The sequence below is a fragment of the Musa acuminata genome, chromosome BXJ2-3 (assembly GCF_036884655.1).
Source record: "Musa acuminata AAA Group cultivar baxijiao chromosome BXJ2-3, Cavendish_Baxijiao_AAA, whole genome shotgun sequence".
NCBI classification, from domain to species: Eukaryota; Viridiplantae; Streptophyta; class Magnoliopsida; order Zingiberales; family Musaceae; genus Musa; species Musa acuminata.
Window position 1 is genome coordinate 583229 of NC_088340.1, and position 17817 is coordinate 601045.

Sequence of the window (17817 nt, forward strand, 5' to 3'; positions counted from 1 at the left end):
TCACTTATCCCCTTTCCAAGTAAAAAAAATTTTCCCTTGTTTTTTTCTGAAATGATTACTTGAGATCGAAGAAAATATATCGAAGATGATTATTTTTTTGTCTGTCTTTCTTATGGTACACTTTTAACTCGTGAATTTTAATATAAAAATAAATTTAAACATATATAATAATAATAATAATAATAATAATAATAATAATAATAATAATAATAAAATTGTTTTCTCACGAAAAGTTGAAAGGCCTCCTCATTATGATGATATGATGAGAAGACAGCTTGATGTTGCCTCCATATAGATTCAATCCGAGTCATGATTCTTAATTCATATGAAACAAACAAGAAAAGAAAAACTATCTATCTGATCACGATCATGATTCTTTTTCTATATCAAAAATAAGAAGATATATATCCTCAAAATCGTGGAGTATGTGATCCTTTTGATTGTGAAGACCGAGTGACGATGGTCCGTTGACTCCAACGAGACCATGACTTCATTCCAACACCACAGAATGTCGCACGTCTTCTTCTGCCAAATAAGAACACATGAAGGTTGACTTTTGTACTCGCTACTGAAAGGAAACGATGTAGGAAACATACATTTCGGTATATAAAGTTATCCGTCCAAAAATTTCTTTGCCTACCGCTCCGCCTCACAATTTTCCAAATGTTGTTGCAAATTTACTGCGATCACAATATTTAGACAATTCTAGATAAATTTAGGCCATTCTAGATGAAGACTTTTACCATGGACAATAAAAGATATATCCATCAAGAAATCTAATGACTTCTTCGAGCGACCTTTCTTTCGTTGTGAATCGAAGCCTCTCTTGGGTTAAAATCGATGGTTTTCTCATGATCAAATGCTTATCTCGTCGATGAAAATGGTGTATGTGAATTTGTTCTCTCCTACGCATCGGAGTAAAATGTTCGAGAAAACCTTGGACATTTAGTTTAGTTGGTCAATCTCTTCGTGGATCTTTATCGTTAGAGGTCTTTAAATCCTCTATAAATCGTTTTCTATTATGCTGGATTTAGTGAATAATTTTTGTTTTTGTTTTTGTTTGGAAGATGATGCTCTCGATGTTTTAACATATGGCCCATGATTGATAGGGGGAAACCCTACATCTATTTTATTTTTCTTAAAAACCTAATTTTCAAGAAAATTTATGAATTACCCCTATTTGGATTCTAACTCCTTAATCTTTCACTCTTTATTTACGGTATTGGAACTTCAAAATTATTTTTATAATAGGATCATTAATCGATCAACCTTTGTGTCTTAACAAATCCTTAACTTTCTTTCGAGAGGGATCATTTTATTCTACTATATATTGAAATCAATCTTTCTAAACCCTTAAAATAGGATATCCGGATTCGAAAACGTAAAGAAGAATTTTTTATATTATTTCATATGAAAATCTTTCTTCTATTTGCTTTACCTGTTGAAAATTTTCCTATGAAAATCCTCCAACTACGGAGATAAGGGAACCAATATGTGTATAGTAATTACCTTTTTATAATAAGATGGCTAAACACCAAGTAATATAGAAGTAGATGATGCAAACAATACCTAGTTTGTAGTCTATGGATTCGAGTTCAGATAAAAATAATAATTCGATGATCAAAAGTAAATATTTCTAAGCCATCATCACCGAAGAATATCACTAGTCTTGTGTCGTAAGTAAATAACTCACCTACGTGTCATTTTCACGTACAAATACCAACTTTTTTTAGATAGATATCATCAATCCCACACTCTTAGCTAGATTTTATTTCATTAATATGTCTTTTACTTTATTAGCTTTAATTTATGAATAAATCTATAATTATTAAATATATCACTATTATTTATCATTAAATCGAAGTTATAAGTTCTATGTGAAATATTTAATAAATAATTTATTAAAAAATATCTTTCATTAATCTCATTATCGTTAACAAGTATTATTTGTTCTTCATCTTTAATGCATTTTACACTATTTTTTTCCCTACATTTAGCAATATGATACGTATCTTTTTCATCATCTTTTTTAATACATAATATATTATAAAAATTATCATAAGTTTTATATCTTATGACTGCTCTTTTACACTCTTTTTTAGATATTTTATATTTTATATTTTTTTCTTATTTTTTATAATTTTGTCAAACTTTAAAACATCATCTTTTAGTAAAAAAAATACTAATATCTTTATGTTATACTTATATCTTTAGTCTCATCAAAAATCTCCTTATTAGTCTCCTAATCTTATTAGCCATAGTAATCCAAATAATATTCATATTATTCTCAGTAGGTTCTAAGTCTTCTCACATTTCATCTAACTTTAAAAATTATTTACATTATTATTTTTAAAACTTCATCATCTAGCCTTAGTAATTTTTTTCTTCCATTTTCTATAGTAAATATCTAATATTATCAACCTATATTGATTCATTAAACTTTGTATAACTTTACCATTCTTATAAATATATTTATCTACTTTTTTAGTGAGAAAAAAACATATTTGACCACAGATGTGCCAACTCTTATAAATAATCAAATGTTCATATATCTTCTTAAAATATATATTTATAATTATAAGATTATACAAAGTTGTAAAATCTAAAATCACACCATCATCTTCATTTTTCTCCCTAGGCACCTCTTTGTATTCACCGTATTTTTTTAAGATATGATGATTCAAATCTCCTATAATTATAAGTTTTTTAATTATAGATATTTTTTAAATAATATTGTCTAAGCATTCTCGAAAATTTCTGTTGGTTTGATCATTCAATCTAACTTAATGGTCATAAGCACTAATAATTATAAATAGTGTTTACTGTTTTTAATCTCTTTACCGTAAGTATTCTTATATTTTAAGTTGCTAACCAAACTATTTATTCTTAAACTAACTTTTTTTACTCTCATTATTCCAAAATAATGAGAGAATCCCTACAAGTACTTGGCATCACATCTAGATGCCAATGTGATGGGCGGCTTCCGAGCTACCTTTTAATCCTTTATTTATAATTCAAGATACTTTGATGATAAAGATGCAACCTTTTAATCCATCATTTATAATTCACGATATTTAGATGATAATGATATATATATATATATATATATATATATATATATATATATATATATATATTGTGCAATATCTCACTCTTCCGAATATGACATATTTTCTCGGATCAATTACGAGAGCCATTGCTGCTTCCATGGTGTTGTTCCAACTATTAACTTGATGAGCTCAGGATGATGGCCTACATCACACCTGTCGATGACCAACTGATGATGAGCCATTGGTGCATCCATGGTGTTCCAACACTTACTGTGATTTGCCGCAGACTGATAGGTAATTAATTACTTACTGTGCCAAGTTGTGGGGGTTCTCTCATCAGTAGGTAATAAATCCATGAGTAGACGTTTAAAAAACAATTAAAATATATTTTTTTAATTATTTAAAATCTTAATATATATATATATATATATATGTATATATAAATTAATTTTTCATTAGGTTTTGAGTCGATTTATATCATTTACGAAAGTTTTGAATGTTCTTCTTATAGTGTTCTGCTGGAGGTCTTAAAAAAGACTGAGGATTTATTTAAATAGGGTGTTTGAGTGGAAAAGGTGAGGATATATATTTAGAAAATTATAAACATCTTTTTTCATGGTTATAGTGTGACACCTTCATCAAATTACTTTGAGCTTATTCAATAATATTATAACTAATAAAAATATTGGTTTCAAATATAAGGTTTGATTTCGAAATAAAAAACACACTATAAACATATTTGAATAGCTTTTTATTATATCAATTATATAAAAACAGGTTTGCAAAATAATAAAAAAAAACAAACAAACAAATACAGAGATTTTTATGTCGATTATAGTAAGTATATTTTGAATAGCTTATATTGTTTTGTAAAGCACTGTAAGACTTTATTTAAAAAAAGGCTATAACTGAAAAATTAGACTGTCGTATCATTTTAGGGTTGTTATGAGATTTATTAAAAGTCTTGGAAAATATCTTTCTAATAAACCCATACTAATAACCCAATTTTCATAACATGTTGACTCCTAAGTTAGTCAAATCCAATTGCATTTTCAGATGATTGTGAGCTGAGACGTACGAATGCCAGGCAGATCCTACAAATCCATAGCCAGTCAATGACACCCATGCTAGTGCTTACCAATAGTTGACTGCTATCCATGCCACATTTACAAATCATACCACATTTACAAATTTATCAAAGAAATAAACTATATTACTCACCATTTCCACAATTTATATGCATAAAACAGAGACGCTTTGATAACTAAACAAACAGAGAAGACACTTTATTCAATGCCAAACAAAAACCAGATAGTCTCAAGTGTGCCAAAGCCATAAGTTCATACGTAGTCTCCATCACGACACCAAGCCGCCGACCAGAGCCCAGAAACAAAAGTACCTTCTCCGAGCATAGATGATAGATCAGTGTGCGGCAGTAGCGACATTGTCGCCGAAGACGCGTGCCATCCTCTCCGTGGGGACGAGGGGGAGGTAGGCGGAGACGGCGTAGCCCTTCTCGGCGGAGGAGGAGACGGCTTGGTTGTACTTCTCGGAGAGGTGGGCAGCGGTGGGGACGACGACCTGGGCCACCTGGGGGACCAGGGGGAGGCGGTTCAGCGAGCGCCAGGCCGAGGCCGCGGCCTGCTCCGCTGCCGGCTCGTACTTGGCATACAGCTCCTTGGCCGCCGGCTCGTACTTGGCGTAGACGGAGCGGACCAGGCCGGCGGCAGATCCGACCAGTCCGGCCCGCTGGACCTCGCCCGCCGCGGACCGGGCCGCCGACGAGGCCTCCTTCACTACCGATGGGACGCGACGATCCAGCTCCTGCACGGTAACTTCCACCTGTTTCACGTGACCACCGCCGATGATTAGAGAGAACGGTCAGTTGCTTTGGTTTTACGCAAGAAATAGATGCGAAGGAAACTTTCGTCGGAGACCCCGAGCGACGCTAACGTACGCCACCGGTCCCGGCTACGATGCGCCGGATGGCAGTGCTATTCTGCTCCACCATGGATGAACGAAGCGGCAGACGGAGCCTGGAGGGGCTGGTCCCATCCTGGGCACAGCCAGCGCCATGGAAGCCAGCGGGAAGAAGGAAACGGGTCCAATCCATGGCAACGTGAACGACATAAAGGAGAAGAAGAGGCTCCTGGAAGCCGCAAGAAAGGAGGAGGAGGAGGAGGAGAGAGAGAGAGGGTCCAATCCTACGATGCGCAGGTCGCCCGTGCTATCCTGCGCCACCGAAGCGGACAACAGAGACCGGAGGGGTCATCCCGATACTGGGCTAACGTAGGCCGATGGAGAGAAAGGAAATCGATACAACCTATGGCAACGTCGTCGAGGGGACAAAGGAGAAGAAGAGGGACCTGGAAGCCGCAAAAGAAGAGAGAGAGAGGGCGTGGCCGGTGGAACGAACCTTTCGGTCGACGAACTTGAGGAGCTCGAAGGGGACGCCGTGGATCTTATCGTAGACGGGGCCGACGACGGTCTTCACGGTGCCCTCAACGGTCTGCACGCCGGGCCTCAGCGGCCCGGCGCTCTCCTTCGCGTATACGTACAGCCGCGCCGCGCACAGCACCGCGTGGATCGCCGCCGCGTGCACGAACTCAAGGTACCTTAGCCTCTCCTGCTCTATCGCTTCCTCCTGAGCCTTCCCCAAACACAAAACGCCGCAAACTTTCTCAATCGAAGACAAAAAGCAAATCCACAAGAAAATTCGAAATCGACACCGAGAGAGAAATCGGAAAGGGCGCTTACGATCTGAGGAGATTCGGTGACGGGATCGGCCATCCTTGGAACGATCGAATCTGAAAGAAGAACGCCGCGAGGAGAAAGAGACGATTTCTGACCGAAGTAATTGGGGATGGAGAGGGTCGCTTCCGTGGTTCGTTAATATAGGGAGAGGAATTGTGCGGAGCGCGGATCGGACGGTGGGGAGGGCGCTCGATGACGCGTCGCGTCGCACCGTGTCGTGCGGCGTTTCGTTTCGTCGGGCCGTTGGCTACTTCGCGGAGAAGGCAGAGGCGTCCCCTCCTGTCGAGTGCTGCGGACGGAACGCACGGAAAGTTGTATGCGGAAACGAATCCGTCGGTCCGCGGCTTCATCTTGCGGGCCACCCGAAGCATCTAGAGACTTCTGACATCAACTACTAATTCAAAACAATTTCCCACGTGGAAAAAAATAATATATGAGGTAATATATCAAGTGGGACTTTTTGGGTAAATTGTCCTAATATATGTACCTTATTAGATTAAATGGTAGATAATATAACCCTGTATTTTTCTCAATCATTGGACATACAATAGAACTACAAAACATCGTCATCAATATAATTTTAAAATTTTATTTTTATGGAAAGATATTATGGTCGTCGATATGTAATATACGTAGTAATACGGTATATTATGCGTGGGAACAAATCCGTCGCTTCGAGCTTGTAAGAGATGCTGACGTGATATACTACTTCAAAATACGATTCCCTTCATAAAAAAAAGAATAATCTAATATATATATATACATTATTAGATTAAATGGTACTTAATATAACCTTGTCTCTTTCCTAAAAAATTATCATCGATATTATATATATATATATATACAAAAAAATTAAGGGCAATTTACATTAAAAAAAAGCTTCCACTATTTATTTTGAATAATACTAGTCATAATCCTTTCTATTATTGACAATTTTTTGTTGTTGACAATCTCTTAAAATATAATTAAAAAAATATTTTATTATTTATAACCCTAATTTATTTTTCTTCTCTACAACCTCGTATTAGTCACGGTCGTTGTTGACAATCCCTCACTGTCAACAGCTTGACACTGTGTGACATCATTTATTGTTCCTGCAATGTCATCTCATCGTATTAGAAGGAAGGAGAAAAGGAGGTGGTGGTGGAGGAAGAAAGAAAGAGGAAGAAGGAAAAAGAAGAGGAAGATAAGGAATAAAAGGGTATTTATGTATATTTATAAAATGATAGTTTAGAAATATTAAAATATTTAAAATAAGATTATAAATAATAAAATAAAAATTATAAATAGTAATCCCTTAGTCAAGATATGTATGCCCTTTGTCTTAAGTTCTATTACATAGTTGGTGGTTTTTGAGTAAAAATCTATCTAAATTGAAGGTAAAACTAACTTTGGCCGAATCTACTAATTCCGTTCTATCTTCTCCGATGAATTATTTCTTTTTTATTCTTTTAAATATTTTTTTATTTTTTCGATCTTCGATCCTCTCCTTCACTATTAAAACGTTAAATTTAATAGTGAAGGAGATCACCTTGGCCAAGCGCTCGAGGTGACTAACTCGGTCAAATGCCTAAGGCAAAACTAACTTGGCATTTAACGGTCATCACCTAATGAACATGATCCTAGATCGCACTAGGGATGCTTTAGTCAACATGTTCGCTTTGCTAAATGAGTGCGACGAGATGCAAAATAAGGTACCCGAATCAAAATGTTATCATGTGCATGTTGTTTGACTCTTTGATCCAACTAAATATTAAGGAAAAAATATTATTAACGTCTTGATTAACACGATGTAGTCTAAACCCGTATGTATAGGGTTACCTGAGTCGTCTCTGATGTAAAAACAATGAGTTCCTAAGATACCACCTGCGTGAAGATCGAGGTTTTTCGATTCGATCCATTCGATGTCTAAGTTAATAACTTGAGATGCACGAGTGTGGGTGCAAATAGTATCATTTCTTTGTGTGAAATGTGAGCTTTTATTTGTAATCGTAAATGATAAGAAGACAAAAAAATTTATATTAAAATATTTATAGCTATAAAAGTGAAAATATTTAACTCTATTTATCCTAACACTATCGATTTTATCGATAGAAGATACAACACAAACAAAAATGACACAATAATATGCACAAATATAATTTTAATATTCTAGTTAAAATGACACTCAACTATTATAATGGTGGTAGATGACAATGCCATTAAGGGGCTACAGGCGATTATTGTGGTTAATGCGAACGACGTAGGGATATCCTTAGAGATGTGCCGAGTGGAGTCTTAGAGGTGGAGTTAAGGGACATTTGTTACTTCTTTGTCAGGGAGGAGGAGGAAGAGAAGAGAATGTGATGGTGAGATATGAGATAAAGGGGGAGAAGGAGGAGGATAAGGATGATGATTGTTTTGCCTCCTTTCACTGCATGTTGTTTGACTATTAGCAATATGAGAAAAGACGATAGAAAATAAAAAAAATTAAAATATTTTTAATTTAACTAAATATATGACTTCATGTAGAATTCAATGGTAGCAAAGAAAATAAGTAAAATGTAAGGAATTTAATAATTTTCTGAAAAAATCTCTCATTTTGAGTTTTTCTCAGATGATACCCATGTTTTCATAATTTTCACATACAACCGATATCTTTTCAAATATAAAAAATACCCTTCTAAAAAATAATTATTTTCCACCAAATACAATCAAAACTTGTATTTCTAAATGGAGTTATATTATTTTTATTCAATAGCCAAAAACACTGCAATTCAGCTTTTTTTTTATCATCAACCTTCGACAGTTAATAAAAAAAAAGGTTCTTCAAAATATATAAACATAAGTTTAAGGCTAAATGAGAAATAATAATAATTTTCTTATTATTTATTTGTGAAATATATAAAAATTCTTTATTTTTATAAAAATACTAAGATTCTCATATAAATTACTTTATAAAATCTTAAAACTTATAATTAGGTTAATATTTAAGATTTATTAGATTTAAAATAATTAATGCTCACTTATAATAATGTTCTTAAATATATTATAATATTTTAATTTATTAATAAGGTATTTAAATCCATTAAAAAAAATTATGTCCTTTGATACAAGGAAAAAAATAAGTCCTTCCGAAAATGCTATAACTTCGATAATATATTATTATTATTATTATTGTTATTATTATTACTGTAAATATTATAGTGAAACAAAATATTTTAACTCCATTCAAAAATACCATAAAGATATTTTGAGTATTAACAAAAGGTAAAAATTCTCCATAGGAAATATGAAAAATAGGAGGCGCCATAAGGGAAAAGCCAAGATGGGTTTTCCCATAAATCTGCCAATAATTTATTAGCTTTCTGCAAAATGTCACAAAATAAGAAGGGTATTATGGTAATTGAACACTTAACCTGATACAGGTATGTGAGACGTCCCGTCCCTTACTAGGGTTTATGCCTCCCGCTGTTTTCTTCGGAAGGGAAGGAAGGCGGCCTCCTCGCGGGAAGAAGGAGAGGTCGGAGACTCGGAAACAGAACAAAGAAAATGGTTTGTTCCTCGATTGTCATTCGTTCCCAATTTCTTGATTTCTCTGGTCTCATGTGGAGCTCCTTCTCCGTTGCCTTTTCGGTGCTAGGATTTGCCCGGGGATCACCCCGAACGCACACCATCGGCTATTCGCCGATGCGATCATTAGATTATCTAGATTCGTTCTTGTAATCCATTTCCGAACTTCTGGGATGCCAAAATATGTGACTTCGTTCTTGTATAGGACATTAGTATTTTAGTCTTGGTAAGGAGTCGATTAAGCATTTGTGTCACTTCGCCTGTTTCAGGACATGTTCAACCTCTTCCATCATCTTGAACTTTTTGGTACAAACCTAAATGATTTCGTAGCGCTGTTTGGTGGACCTCTCAGCACGGTTTGTTGGGGTGTTATAGCCAGCCATTTTGGCTCACATAATTTAAGAAAAATATTATCTACTGTGCTATGGGCTCAAATTTAATCTTTCTGAATCTTTTTTCTCATTAGTTCTAGCATGTTTTCGGAGGTCAATATCCATGTTAGAAAGTTTCTTCTAGTCAGAAATTGTTGTCTTTCAAAGCTACAGTTGTCTTGGATCTTTATGAATCTTTGTTATTGTTGTCGTTGCTTTATCCGGTGAGAGGTGATTATGAGAACTTATTTTGTTCTTATAAATTTAACTTATTTCTGGATTTTCATTGACAGGTTGATAGTCCAATATGTTAGCTTCATACAAATTCATGGTTAAGTTGTTGAGAATGATTCCCTTAACTATATATATGACCTTTTTCATTCAATTGCTTCCGTGATTATGACTTATGCCCTGATAGCATTTGATTGAATCATAAGCCAGCAGTTTCTTGTACTCTTTGCCCTTAGAGCTGTTATCATTAGGGTTTTGGTGTTTCATTTTTGTAAAAAGTTACTTGATGCTGTGGCCATTATATTGTGCTAGATGAGTAAACTACTATTTAGTTTTTGTCATTCCCTATATTTTCTTCACATGTTTTTCTCACCCTCTGAAAGTCCCAGGGGCCTGGAATATCTCAGTTCGATCTGATTATGGGGGTGCATATTTCATTCTAACAAGGAATCCATTCTTAGATGGAGATCTTTATTCATGGCTGCTTCTTTAGAACTAGGCTGTGAAAACCCTAATGCTCTCTGTTGTTTAAACCTTGATTTAAGCAGCAACTTTTATGGAATTTCTCAGAACTAATAAATGTTGCTTGTTTAACTAATGTACCTTGTCGCTTTTCAGGCTAGAGGATTGAAGAAACATCTGAAGAGGCTCAATGCCCCAAAACACTGGATGTTAGACAAGCTTGGTGGTGCCTTTGTAAGTTAATTGTCTTCTATTAGAATTTCTTCCTCCACTCTGACTAATAATATTTCCTGTTATTCTAACCAAAGAACCTCATTATCGTTAGGCCCCCAAGCCATCATCTGGTCCTCACAAAGCAAGAGAATGTTTGCCCTTAATTCTTATTTTGAGAAACAAACTGAAATATGCTCTTACATATCGGGAAGTGATTGCAATTTTGATGCAACGTCATGTTATGGTCGATGGAAAGGTCAGGACTGACAAGACCTACCCTGCTGGATTTATGGGTATGTGACCTACTTCAGTCTTTTGATGGGATGTTTTACTTTTCTATATTTGAGCATATGACAATGTGTATTGTCAGACCTATCTAAAAGAATTTATTTTCATTTTTCTACTTTATTAACTGATGTCTTAATTAGTTTCTTTGATGATTTATTCAGATGTTGTTTCGATTCCTAAGACAAACGAGAATTTCCGACTCCTTTACGACACTAAAGGACGGTTTCGTCTCCATTCAGTCAGGGATGAAGAGGCTAAGGTGCAAAAACTATATTTATTTTTCTTTCATTTGATGTTTATATCTGACTGAATCGTGAATATTGATGACACCTGGACAAGCATAGCTAGCTTATTTGTGAACCGGTTCATATTTCAATCCAGTGGACAAGAAAATTGCCTAATGTGACTTGATTTTACTAGCCTTTCGGCTGTTGGATATGCTACATTATTCTCTGGGGTCCAAATCAATTAATGGTTTGATAGGTCACAATAATAAGTCAGTTCCTCATCCGGTGATTCTTGATAAGATTCATTGATTTTGCAGTCATGCAACTGTTTATTGTGGCATGAAGATAAATTTTAATTAAGCTATCATTGCAACATCTGAAATGGTGATGCAGCTAGCATTCCTCTCTTCTTTTTTAATTTAAAATCAACATCAAGGAATATGAAGTTGTCTTGCATTGTTAAATTGCTTTTCTTTGCTGTATGTGGAAGCCTCATTTGTGTCTCTTTGCTGCAGTTCAAGCTCTGCAAAGTACGTTCAGTTCAATTTGGGCAAAAGGGAATTCCTTATCTGAACACATATGATGGTCGTACCATTCGCTACCCCGACCCTCTTATCAAGGCAAATGATACCATCAAGCTTGATCTGGAGACCAACAAAATTGTGGACTTCATCAAGTTCGATGTTGGGAACGTTGTCATGGTGACAGGGGGAAGAAACACTGGTCGTGTTGGGGTGATCAAGAACAGGGAGAAGCACAAGGGGAGCTTCGAGACCATTCACATCCAGGACTCGACCGGCCATGAGTTTGCAACTCGCCTTGGGAATGTCTTCACCATCGGCAAGGGGACCAAGCCCTGGGTCTCTCTCCCCAAAGGCAAGGGTATCAAGCTCAGCATTATCGAGGAGGCAAGGAAACGCTTAGCTGCTGCTGGTGCAGCTGCCACAACTTAGTGATAGCCCAAACTCTGTTATCATGGTCATTGTAGTCCATGGAGGTAGGTGGTACTGAACGCTGTGTTCTTTAGCTTTTAGTTTTGGAATTTGGTACTTAATTTCTTGAAATTAAGAAGTGAAATGTTCATTTAATTGTTTGTGTTCCAGACAATCAGAGATTGAGTTTTAAAAGGCAATTCATTTGTTAAGTAATAGATTTTTAAATTTTGGACATTTTTTGAAGTAACTTTTTATTTTTATTTTCTTCTCCTGAGGGTACGATCAATCACTCTTTTTTTGTCTTTTTCTTCTGTAGTCGATTTTGTATCACAAAAATTGCATGATCACTGTTACTACGTCCCGACAACAAAAGTTCATGCCATAAGATTCACTTGGTTTTGTATCATAAGATTAATCATAGATTCTTTTGATCTACTTATTACTTATTATAGATTAATCATAGTTTATCAACTTATTACTTATTACTTATTATAGATTAATCATAGTTTATCAACGGACCTGTGACCTGGTCCAATCCCCATCCCCGGAATAGAGCGACGAGCTGTGTTGACCCTCCCTATAACCATCCCTCTTCCCACCACCATTCGCCGTCCTCCTCCCTCCTCGCGTCCACAATGCCCTGCCCTCGCGAGGAAACCACCGGCTCCGCAGCCGCGTTCGCGTCCACGGGAGGCGACATGGAAGCAACGTCCTGAAATCTCCGATAACGAGGTAATCGTTCATTGGTGTTTCTCTTTGATGGCCTATGTGAATTGCCATCGACCGTCACCCGTTAGATGAATGAATCTTGGTGCTCGACTCTCTTGCCGATGGATCTGCAAGAGTTTAGACCGTTCATTTTGGTAAGATTTGGATCTGTATCCATCCATGTCGTCTTGAAGGGATGCACGTTGACTGCAGGCATATTCTTGCATGGCGATGGCTGCCAAAGACATGGAAGGCGTCCTCCGCAGAGACCGGTGCGTCGCATTGCCTACTCCTCCGCATGGGGGTGCATCGATAGGGGACGTCGCCGTGAGGCCGCTGGAGAAGACGATTCCGAACTACCTCAAGCCAACGATATGCTCCAGCCATTGCACCAGCTGCCACTATCCCAAGAACCAGCAACAATGCTCCCAGCCTTCCACGGTGCCGACCGCCGCCGCCGCCGCTTCCTCCGGCAAACGCCTTCTTTCTAAACCACCCATGCAGAAAGCTTGTCCCGCGCCGAGAGCAGCAAGAACTCCTCCACTGTCATCTGAACATAAACCGGCCATTTGTAAGGACCCGGGCTCGGAGAAGGCGTCGAAGCCCAGAAGCCTCCCTAAGGCGACAACGAAAGCCAAGCCTGTGGACGTACAAGATCATGCGAAGGTCGCGGAAGCTGGAGCTCTACGGTCGACGTTGCCGAAGAACAGAAAGGTAGAAGACGGACCGATCAAGGGCTCGGAGGCGACCGCGGAGCCCGCGGACGTGGTTGACGCTTCCAAGAAGCCGAGGACACGAGCGAGGTCGATGTCCATGAGCTCCATCGATTTGGCTGCAGGTCCGAGAAAGCTGAACCTTCAAGGAGGGAAGAAGACAGCCGGCAACGAATCGAAGGCGACAACGGCCGAGGGTGCGGTGTCGAAGAGGCAGGAGGCAAAGATAGGGAAGGAGTCGCCGCCCGCCAAGAACGCCGTAAAAGAGGAGGCGGCGAGCAAGTTGGCGGCGCGGAGGAACAAGGTGAAAGCGCTGGTGGGGGCCTTCGAGACCGCCATGTCGCTGCACGAGACGGAGAAGCAACCAAGTACTCAACAGCACGAGGAGGTGGCAGAGCCGGTGAAGAGCAGAAGCGCGGCCGCCGATGACGGTCGAGGGCTGCAGGAAACGAAGATGACGCCCGAGGAAAAAGGTCAAAACCAAGAGGAAGAGGAGGAGGAGGACACAGCAGGAGGTCGACGCGAGGTGGGAGAGGAGTCAAAGAATGGGCCATCGGAAGAGGAAGAAGAGGAGGATAACGGGAGGGAAGGGGTTGACTCATTGGAAACCCGACACTAGCAGGAGAAAAGAGGCGATCGAGAGTCAACCAAAGTGGGTTATGGATTGCCTCCTCCTATTGTATCGATCACAATCTTCCCACTTGTGAGAGCGATGAAGATTGGTCGATGACCCGTATATACTTGTTTGTCTCGTCTGCTTCGTGCTTTGCTTCTTCCGATCTAAGTTTGTGTAAGCGTGGAGTTATATGCTGCAAATCACATTCTCTCCTCTTTGTTTCTTGCCTGCACTGCGTTCCTGTGCTTTTTTCGATGAACACGTAAATCTATATATATATTGGGTATCGTTTAACAGTAGGTTTTCATATCTATTATTTGTATTGGAAAATCTCTGAAACTTTGGATCTCAGTTCTACCTCATCTCTCCTCTCCATCTCTCTCTCTATATATAGAGAGAGTTAATCCAAGTCTTTGACTTTAACTAACACATGATGTATACAGTATCATCTTAGCTAAGACTTTTAAATCAAAATCATATCTATTCACAAAGATTTACTATTATCACTATAATTTGTATGAAATAATGGGATTAATAATTACGATATAGGGAACCTATGAATCATGGCACACCACCTGACAAGAACATGCCACCAACCTATCGGTCAACGCTCCACTGTCTTAGAGCTAAGGGAGGGGTTATGGATGGATTCTCTAGATTTATTGCTAATGGGAGTTTTGCTTGTATTTTTTTTTTATATGTTTTTTGTGGTGGCTCTTTGCATTTAAAGCTGCTATGTTTTGTGATGTTGACTATTTGAGCGAACATTCCATCATCTCGCGTGATGTTGTTGGCTGGACAAAGTTTTATCTGAGACAAGACAACAACACATTTGATCTGATCAACGACGAATGTTGTCACGGAAGTGTTTTAAGTAAATCAAGTTGGATCAAACTTAATACCATGCGTCGATAATCAAATTTGATCTGATCAATCATTACATGTGCTCAGAATATTACTAATCTCTTAAAATTTTATTTTCTTTTTCCATCGATAGATATAAGGTGACTTTCACCGGTGGAAGAAATAGTGAGCATCGACATCCGCCATGGCCTTCGGGCTTTACGCGTCGGGCACGTGGGAAGAGTTTGACGTCGATTAAGACCGCGCCTGCCCCTGCAACTCGTCAAATCAGACGGCTCGCCATGCGCTCCTGGTCCAACTCTTGTACACGTGTCAGAGCGTGCGGCGGATTGCACCCTGTCGGTGCGCGGCGGGCGACCGAATGAATGGATCTTTTGACCACGGCCACGCGGGCCGCTCGCTGAAAACGACGGCCGCCGCCTCGGATTCCCCCCGGCGAGTTGAGTTGGCTTCGGTAGTCGGCAAATCCCATTATGTTATTAAGACTGTCTAATTTTGTGATATGCTTCGCATAAAACATTGGTATTATTTTTCTTTTTCTGCCGTCGATTAAAGTGGCAAATAAAAACAGTGTTCGCGTGATGGCTGGTTGGCTTTGACGATGAATCGGCGAGGTGGGGTTAGATCGTCCAAAGGGGTAAGGAAGTGGGGCCTCCACGCTCCCGACGACACCTCGATCTCATCACCCGATCTTGTCTTCTCCCATCTCCATCTGCCTCGGCTGCAGGCAACAGCGGTCGCAGCCACTGGCATCGCGCCACGTCGCCCCTCGCCATGGCCGGCCTGCCGACACCGATCTTCACAACGAGATGAAGTGGCAGCGCCTGCATGGGCTTCCACGTGGGACCCACGTCCACAGCGTCAGAGGAGAGGAAGGGGCGTGCTCCACCGCGTACGGTCAGAAGCGCGGCGGCGACCGGCGAGGCGGACGACCGCGTGCTAACCGGCTCTCTCTCTCTCTCTCTCTCTCTCTCTCTCTATATATATATATATATATAATAAAAAAACACACAACGAGATCTCGCGAGTGGTACCACTGCCAATTATTCCAAGGAATGAAGGTGTGCACTGTGACATGTATGGAGCCGTGAGATGGTGGGCGCGGGCGAGAGGACGACCGCTGGTACGCCATGAGCAGTCGAGAAAACGTGGGCATTTGGTGTGAACGGATGCGATCGGGATTGACCTTCTTCTCACCCTCTATAATACCTTCACAGGGCACCGGTCTCAATCCAGGTGGAACCAAGCCACCGAGGCAAAGGGTAACACAGCTCCCACGGGAGAGAGAGAGAGAGAGAGAAGGCGAGATGGCTTGGTGGAACAAGAAGGTGGTGTTCCCGGTGAAGCGCGCGCTGGTAGCAGTCGCCGCAAGGGTCAAGGCTCGGAAGCACGGTAACCTCACTCTTGCCTCAATATCTCCATGATTCCATCACTTGGTATGCTCCTCTGTTATAGCGATGCTTCAGTGCTGGCAGCGAAGCATCAGCCTCGGTTCTTGCCATTCTCTTTCTAAACTAAAAGCTTAATCTTGGCACTGTAATTTACATATCTTTGACCGGAATCGTGGTTTCCTGTGCTCATGCTGTTAAGTTGTGGACTTTGGACGAGAGATTTCTGTTGTCAGCAGAGACCTGGATGTCAATTCACCGTTTGTTTTTCTGTAGACGATGTCGTTCTAGGATCGATGGTGTTGTAGCCGCCATGCTTCTTGATTCCTCATGGTGCCTCGCTTCTTATTGTTCTCTTTCTAAACTCCGTGCGCCATGCCAGTTGTGCGTAGATTTTGGTACTGTAATTAACATGCCCTTTTACTCGATTGTGGTTTCTTGCTCATCTTCGTCTTCACCATCTTTTGCTGTAAACAATTGCTTTGCTCGACTGTGACCGGGATGTCATCCGCCGTTCTTCGTGGCTACTGCTTGGAAGTAGATTGAGATTCAATGTTTCGCACAACGAATCGAAAGGAAACCACGATGGTTTTCTCATAAGAGGGTTGCGATCGAGCATATGCATGATGGAAAGAAACAAAAAAAAAGAAATCCTTGATAATCATTTCAAAATTCGTACTAGTGTGATTTGGTCACAACTCTGAAATGTTGGGTTTGAACAGGTGATGGGATCAGTAAACTCCACGACGACGTGCAAACGTGTGGATACCAAGATGTGCAGGTGATGTGGGAGATGCTGAGGAGATCGGAGACGGAGCTTCCCAAGCAGCGGAAGCGGCGGTTCTGGCGGCCGTCAGCCTCATCGCGACGAACGACATCGTGTGATTCGATGGAGCGGGCATCATCATCACCGCGATAGTGAATGTGAATGTGCAAGGACCGGTGGAACAAGGCTTCATCAGTAGGAGGCTAGCTGTTTGACACATGATGGATACATGGACATATAGCTAAGCTTGCTTATCTGATGTTTTTATTTTCCTTTTTTTTTTTTTGTACATTCATTATCATATTCAAGAACCTCTTCCCCGGTTGAAGGTGGAGGAAGAAGCGTTCGGAGAACTTTCTCTTTGTCACCGTATACTATTATACTATGCCTGTGGGATCTCCACATATCATGAGATCTATTCTTGTATGGAACAAGTTTTTCCAAACGATTTCGTATGCTTGTGGGACCTCTGGATCATGAAATCTATGGAGATGTTCTTCATTCAAATTATTTTATGGTAAGAATCTGATCATTTAGAGAAGCATTGACTGTGCAGAGAACGAAATGGACGAGGAAATTTCAACGACGATTAGGTACCAATTTATTGACAACGACATGATCTAAAATGCTTTTTGAATTCTCCGTATACCACCACCAACAACGACAACAAAAAAAACAG

General features: G+C 39.6%; 4 protein-coding genes across 6 annotated transcripts; 3 read left to right on the top strand and 1 right to left on the bottom strand.

Moving 5' to 3' along the window:
• Nucleotides 1-4241: 4241 nt before the first annotated feature.
• Nucleotides 4242-5965, bottom strand: LOC135606708 (REF/SRPP-like protein OsI_017815). 2 transcript variants are annotated; one of them, XM_065097834.1, is made up of 3 exons: nt 5808-5965; nt 5467-5700; nt 4242-4892 (listed from the first exon to the last, which is right to left on the bottom strand). In XM_065097834.1, the coding sequence occupies exons 1-3, from the start codon at nt 5838-5840 to the stop codon at nt 4473-4475; spliced, it is 687 nt and encodes a 228-aa protein (XP_064953906.1). In that variant the 5' UTR covers nt 5841-5965; the 3' UTR covers nt 4242-4472. The 2 variants fall into 2 exon arrangements, with proteins under 2 accessions (XP_064953906.1, XP_064953907.1); XM_065097835.1 differs by having other exon boundaries at nt 5467-5694; nt 5808-5947.
• A 3245-nt stretch (nt 5966-9210) lies between these two features.
• LOC135606709 (small ribosomal subunit protein eS4x) lies at nt 9211-12317 on the top strand. Its single transcript, XM_065097836.1, has 5 exons — nt 9211-9338; nt 10577-10654; nt 10746-10926; nt 11083-11180; nt 11664-12317. The coding sequence occupies exons 1-5, from the start codon at nt 9336-9338 to the stop codon at nt 12099-12101; spliced, it is 798 nt and encodes a 265-aa protein (XP_064953908.1). The 5' UTR covers nt 9211-9335; the 3' UTR covers nt 12102-12317.
• Nucleotides 12318-12639: 322 nt separating this feature from the next.
• On the top strand, nt 12640-14249 carry LOC135606711 (uncharacterized). Its single transcript, XM_065097837.1, has 2 exons — nt 12640-12815; nt 13005-14249. The coding sequence occupies exon 2, from the start codon at nt 13017-13019 to the stop codon at nt 14121-14123; it is 1107 nt and encodes a 368-aa protein (XP_064953909.1). The 5' UTR covers nt 12640-12815; nt 13005-13016; the 3' UTR covers nt 14124-14249.
• A 1739-nt stretch (nt 14250-15988) lies between these two features.
• Nucleotides 15989-17653, top strand: LOC135606712 (uncharacterized). Of its 2 annotated transcripts, XR_010484880.1 has the most exons (3): nt 15989-16107; nt 16202-16376; nt 17095-17235. XR_010484880.1 is itself a non-coding variant. In XM_065097838.1 (2 exons), the coding sequence occupies exons 1-2, from the start codon at nt 16115-16117 to the stop codon at nt 17289-17291; spliced, it is 459 nt and encodes a 152-aa protein (XP_064953910.1). In that variant the 5' UTR covers nt 16020-16114; the 3' UTR covers nt 17292-17653. The 2 variants fall into 2 exon arrangements, 1 of the variants encoding a protein (XP_064953910.1); XM_065097838.1 differs by having other exon boundaries at nt 16020-16376; nt 17095-17653.
• Nucleotides 17654-17817: the final 164 nt, after the last annotated feature.

Excerpts from the sequence above, each read along its gene's own strand:
- LOC135606708 (XM_065097834.1), bottom strand. The coding sequence starts at position 5,840 with ATGGCCGATCCCGTCACCGAATCTCCTCAGATC. Across the intron at positions 5,701-5,807 it reads TCACCGAATCTCCTCAGATC|GCTCAGGAGGAAGCGATAGA; the intron begins GTAAGCGCCCTT and ends TGTTTGGGGAAG. Across the intron at positions 4,893-5,466 it reads TCAAGTTCGTCGACCGAAAG|GTGGAAGTTACCGTGCAGGA; the intron begins GTTCGTTCCACC and ends CACGTGAAACAG.
- LOC135606712 (XM_065097838.1), top strand. The coding sequence starts at position 16,115 with ATGAGCAGTCGAGAAAACGTGGGCATTTGGTGTGAACGGATGCGATCG. Across the intron at positions 16,377-17,094 it reads GGTCAAGGCTCGGAAGCACG|GTGATGGGATCAGTAAACTC; the intron begins GTAACCTCACTC and ends GGGTTTGAACAG.
- LOC135606709 (XM_065097836.1), top strand. Across the intron at positions 10,927-11,082 it reads CTACCCTGCTGGATTTATGG|ATGTTGTTTCGATTCCTAAG; the intron begins GTATGTGACCTA and ends TGATTTATTCAG. Across the intron at positions 11,181-11,663 it reads TCAGGGATGAAGAGGCTAAG|TTCAAGCTCTGCAAAGTACG; the intron begins GTGCAAAAACTA and ends TCTTTGCTGCAG.
- LOC135606711 (XM_065097837.1), top strand. The coding sequence starts at position 13,017 with ATGGCGATGGCTGCCAAAGACATGGAAGGCGTCCTCCGCAGAGACCGG.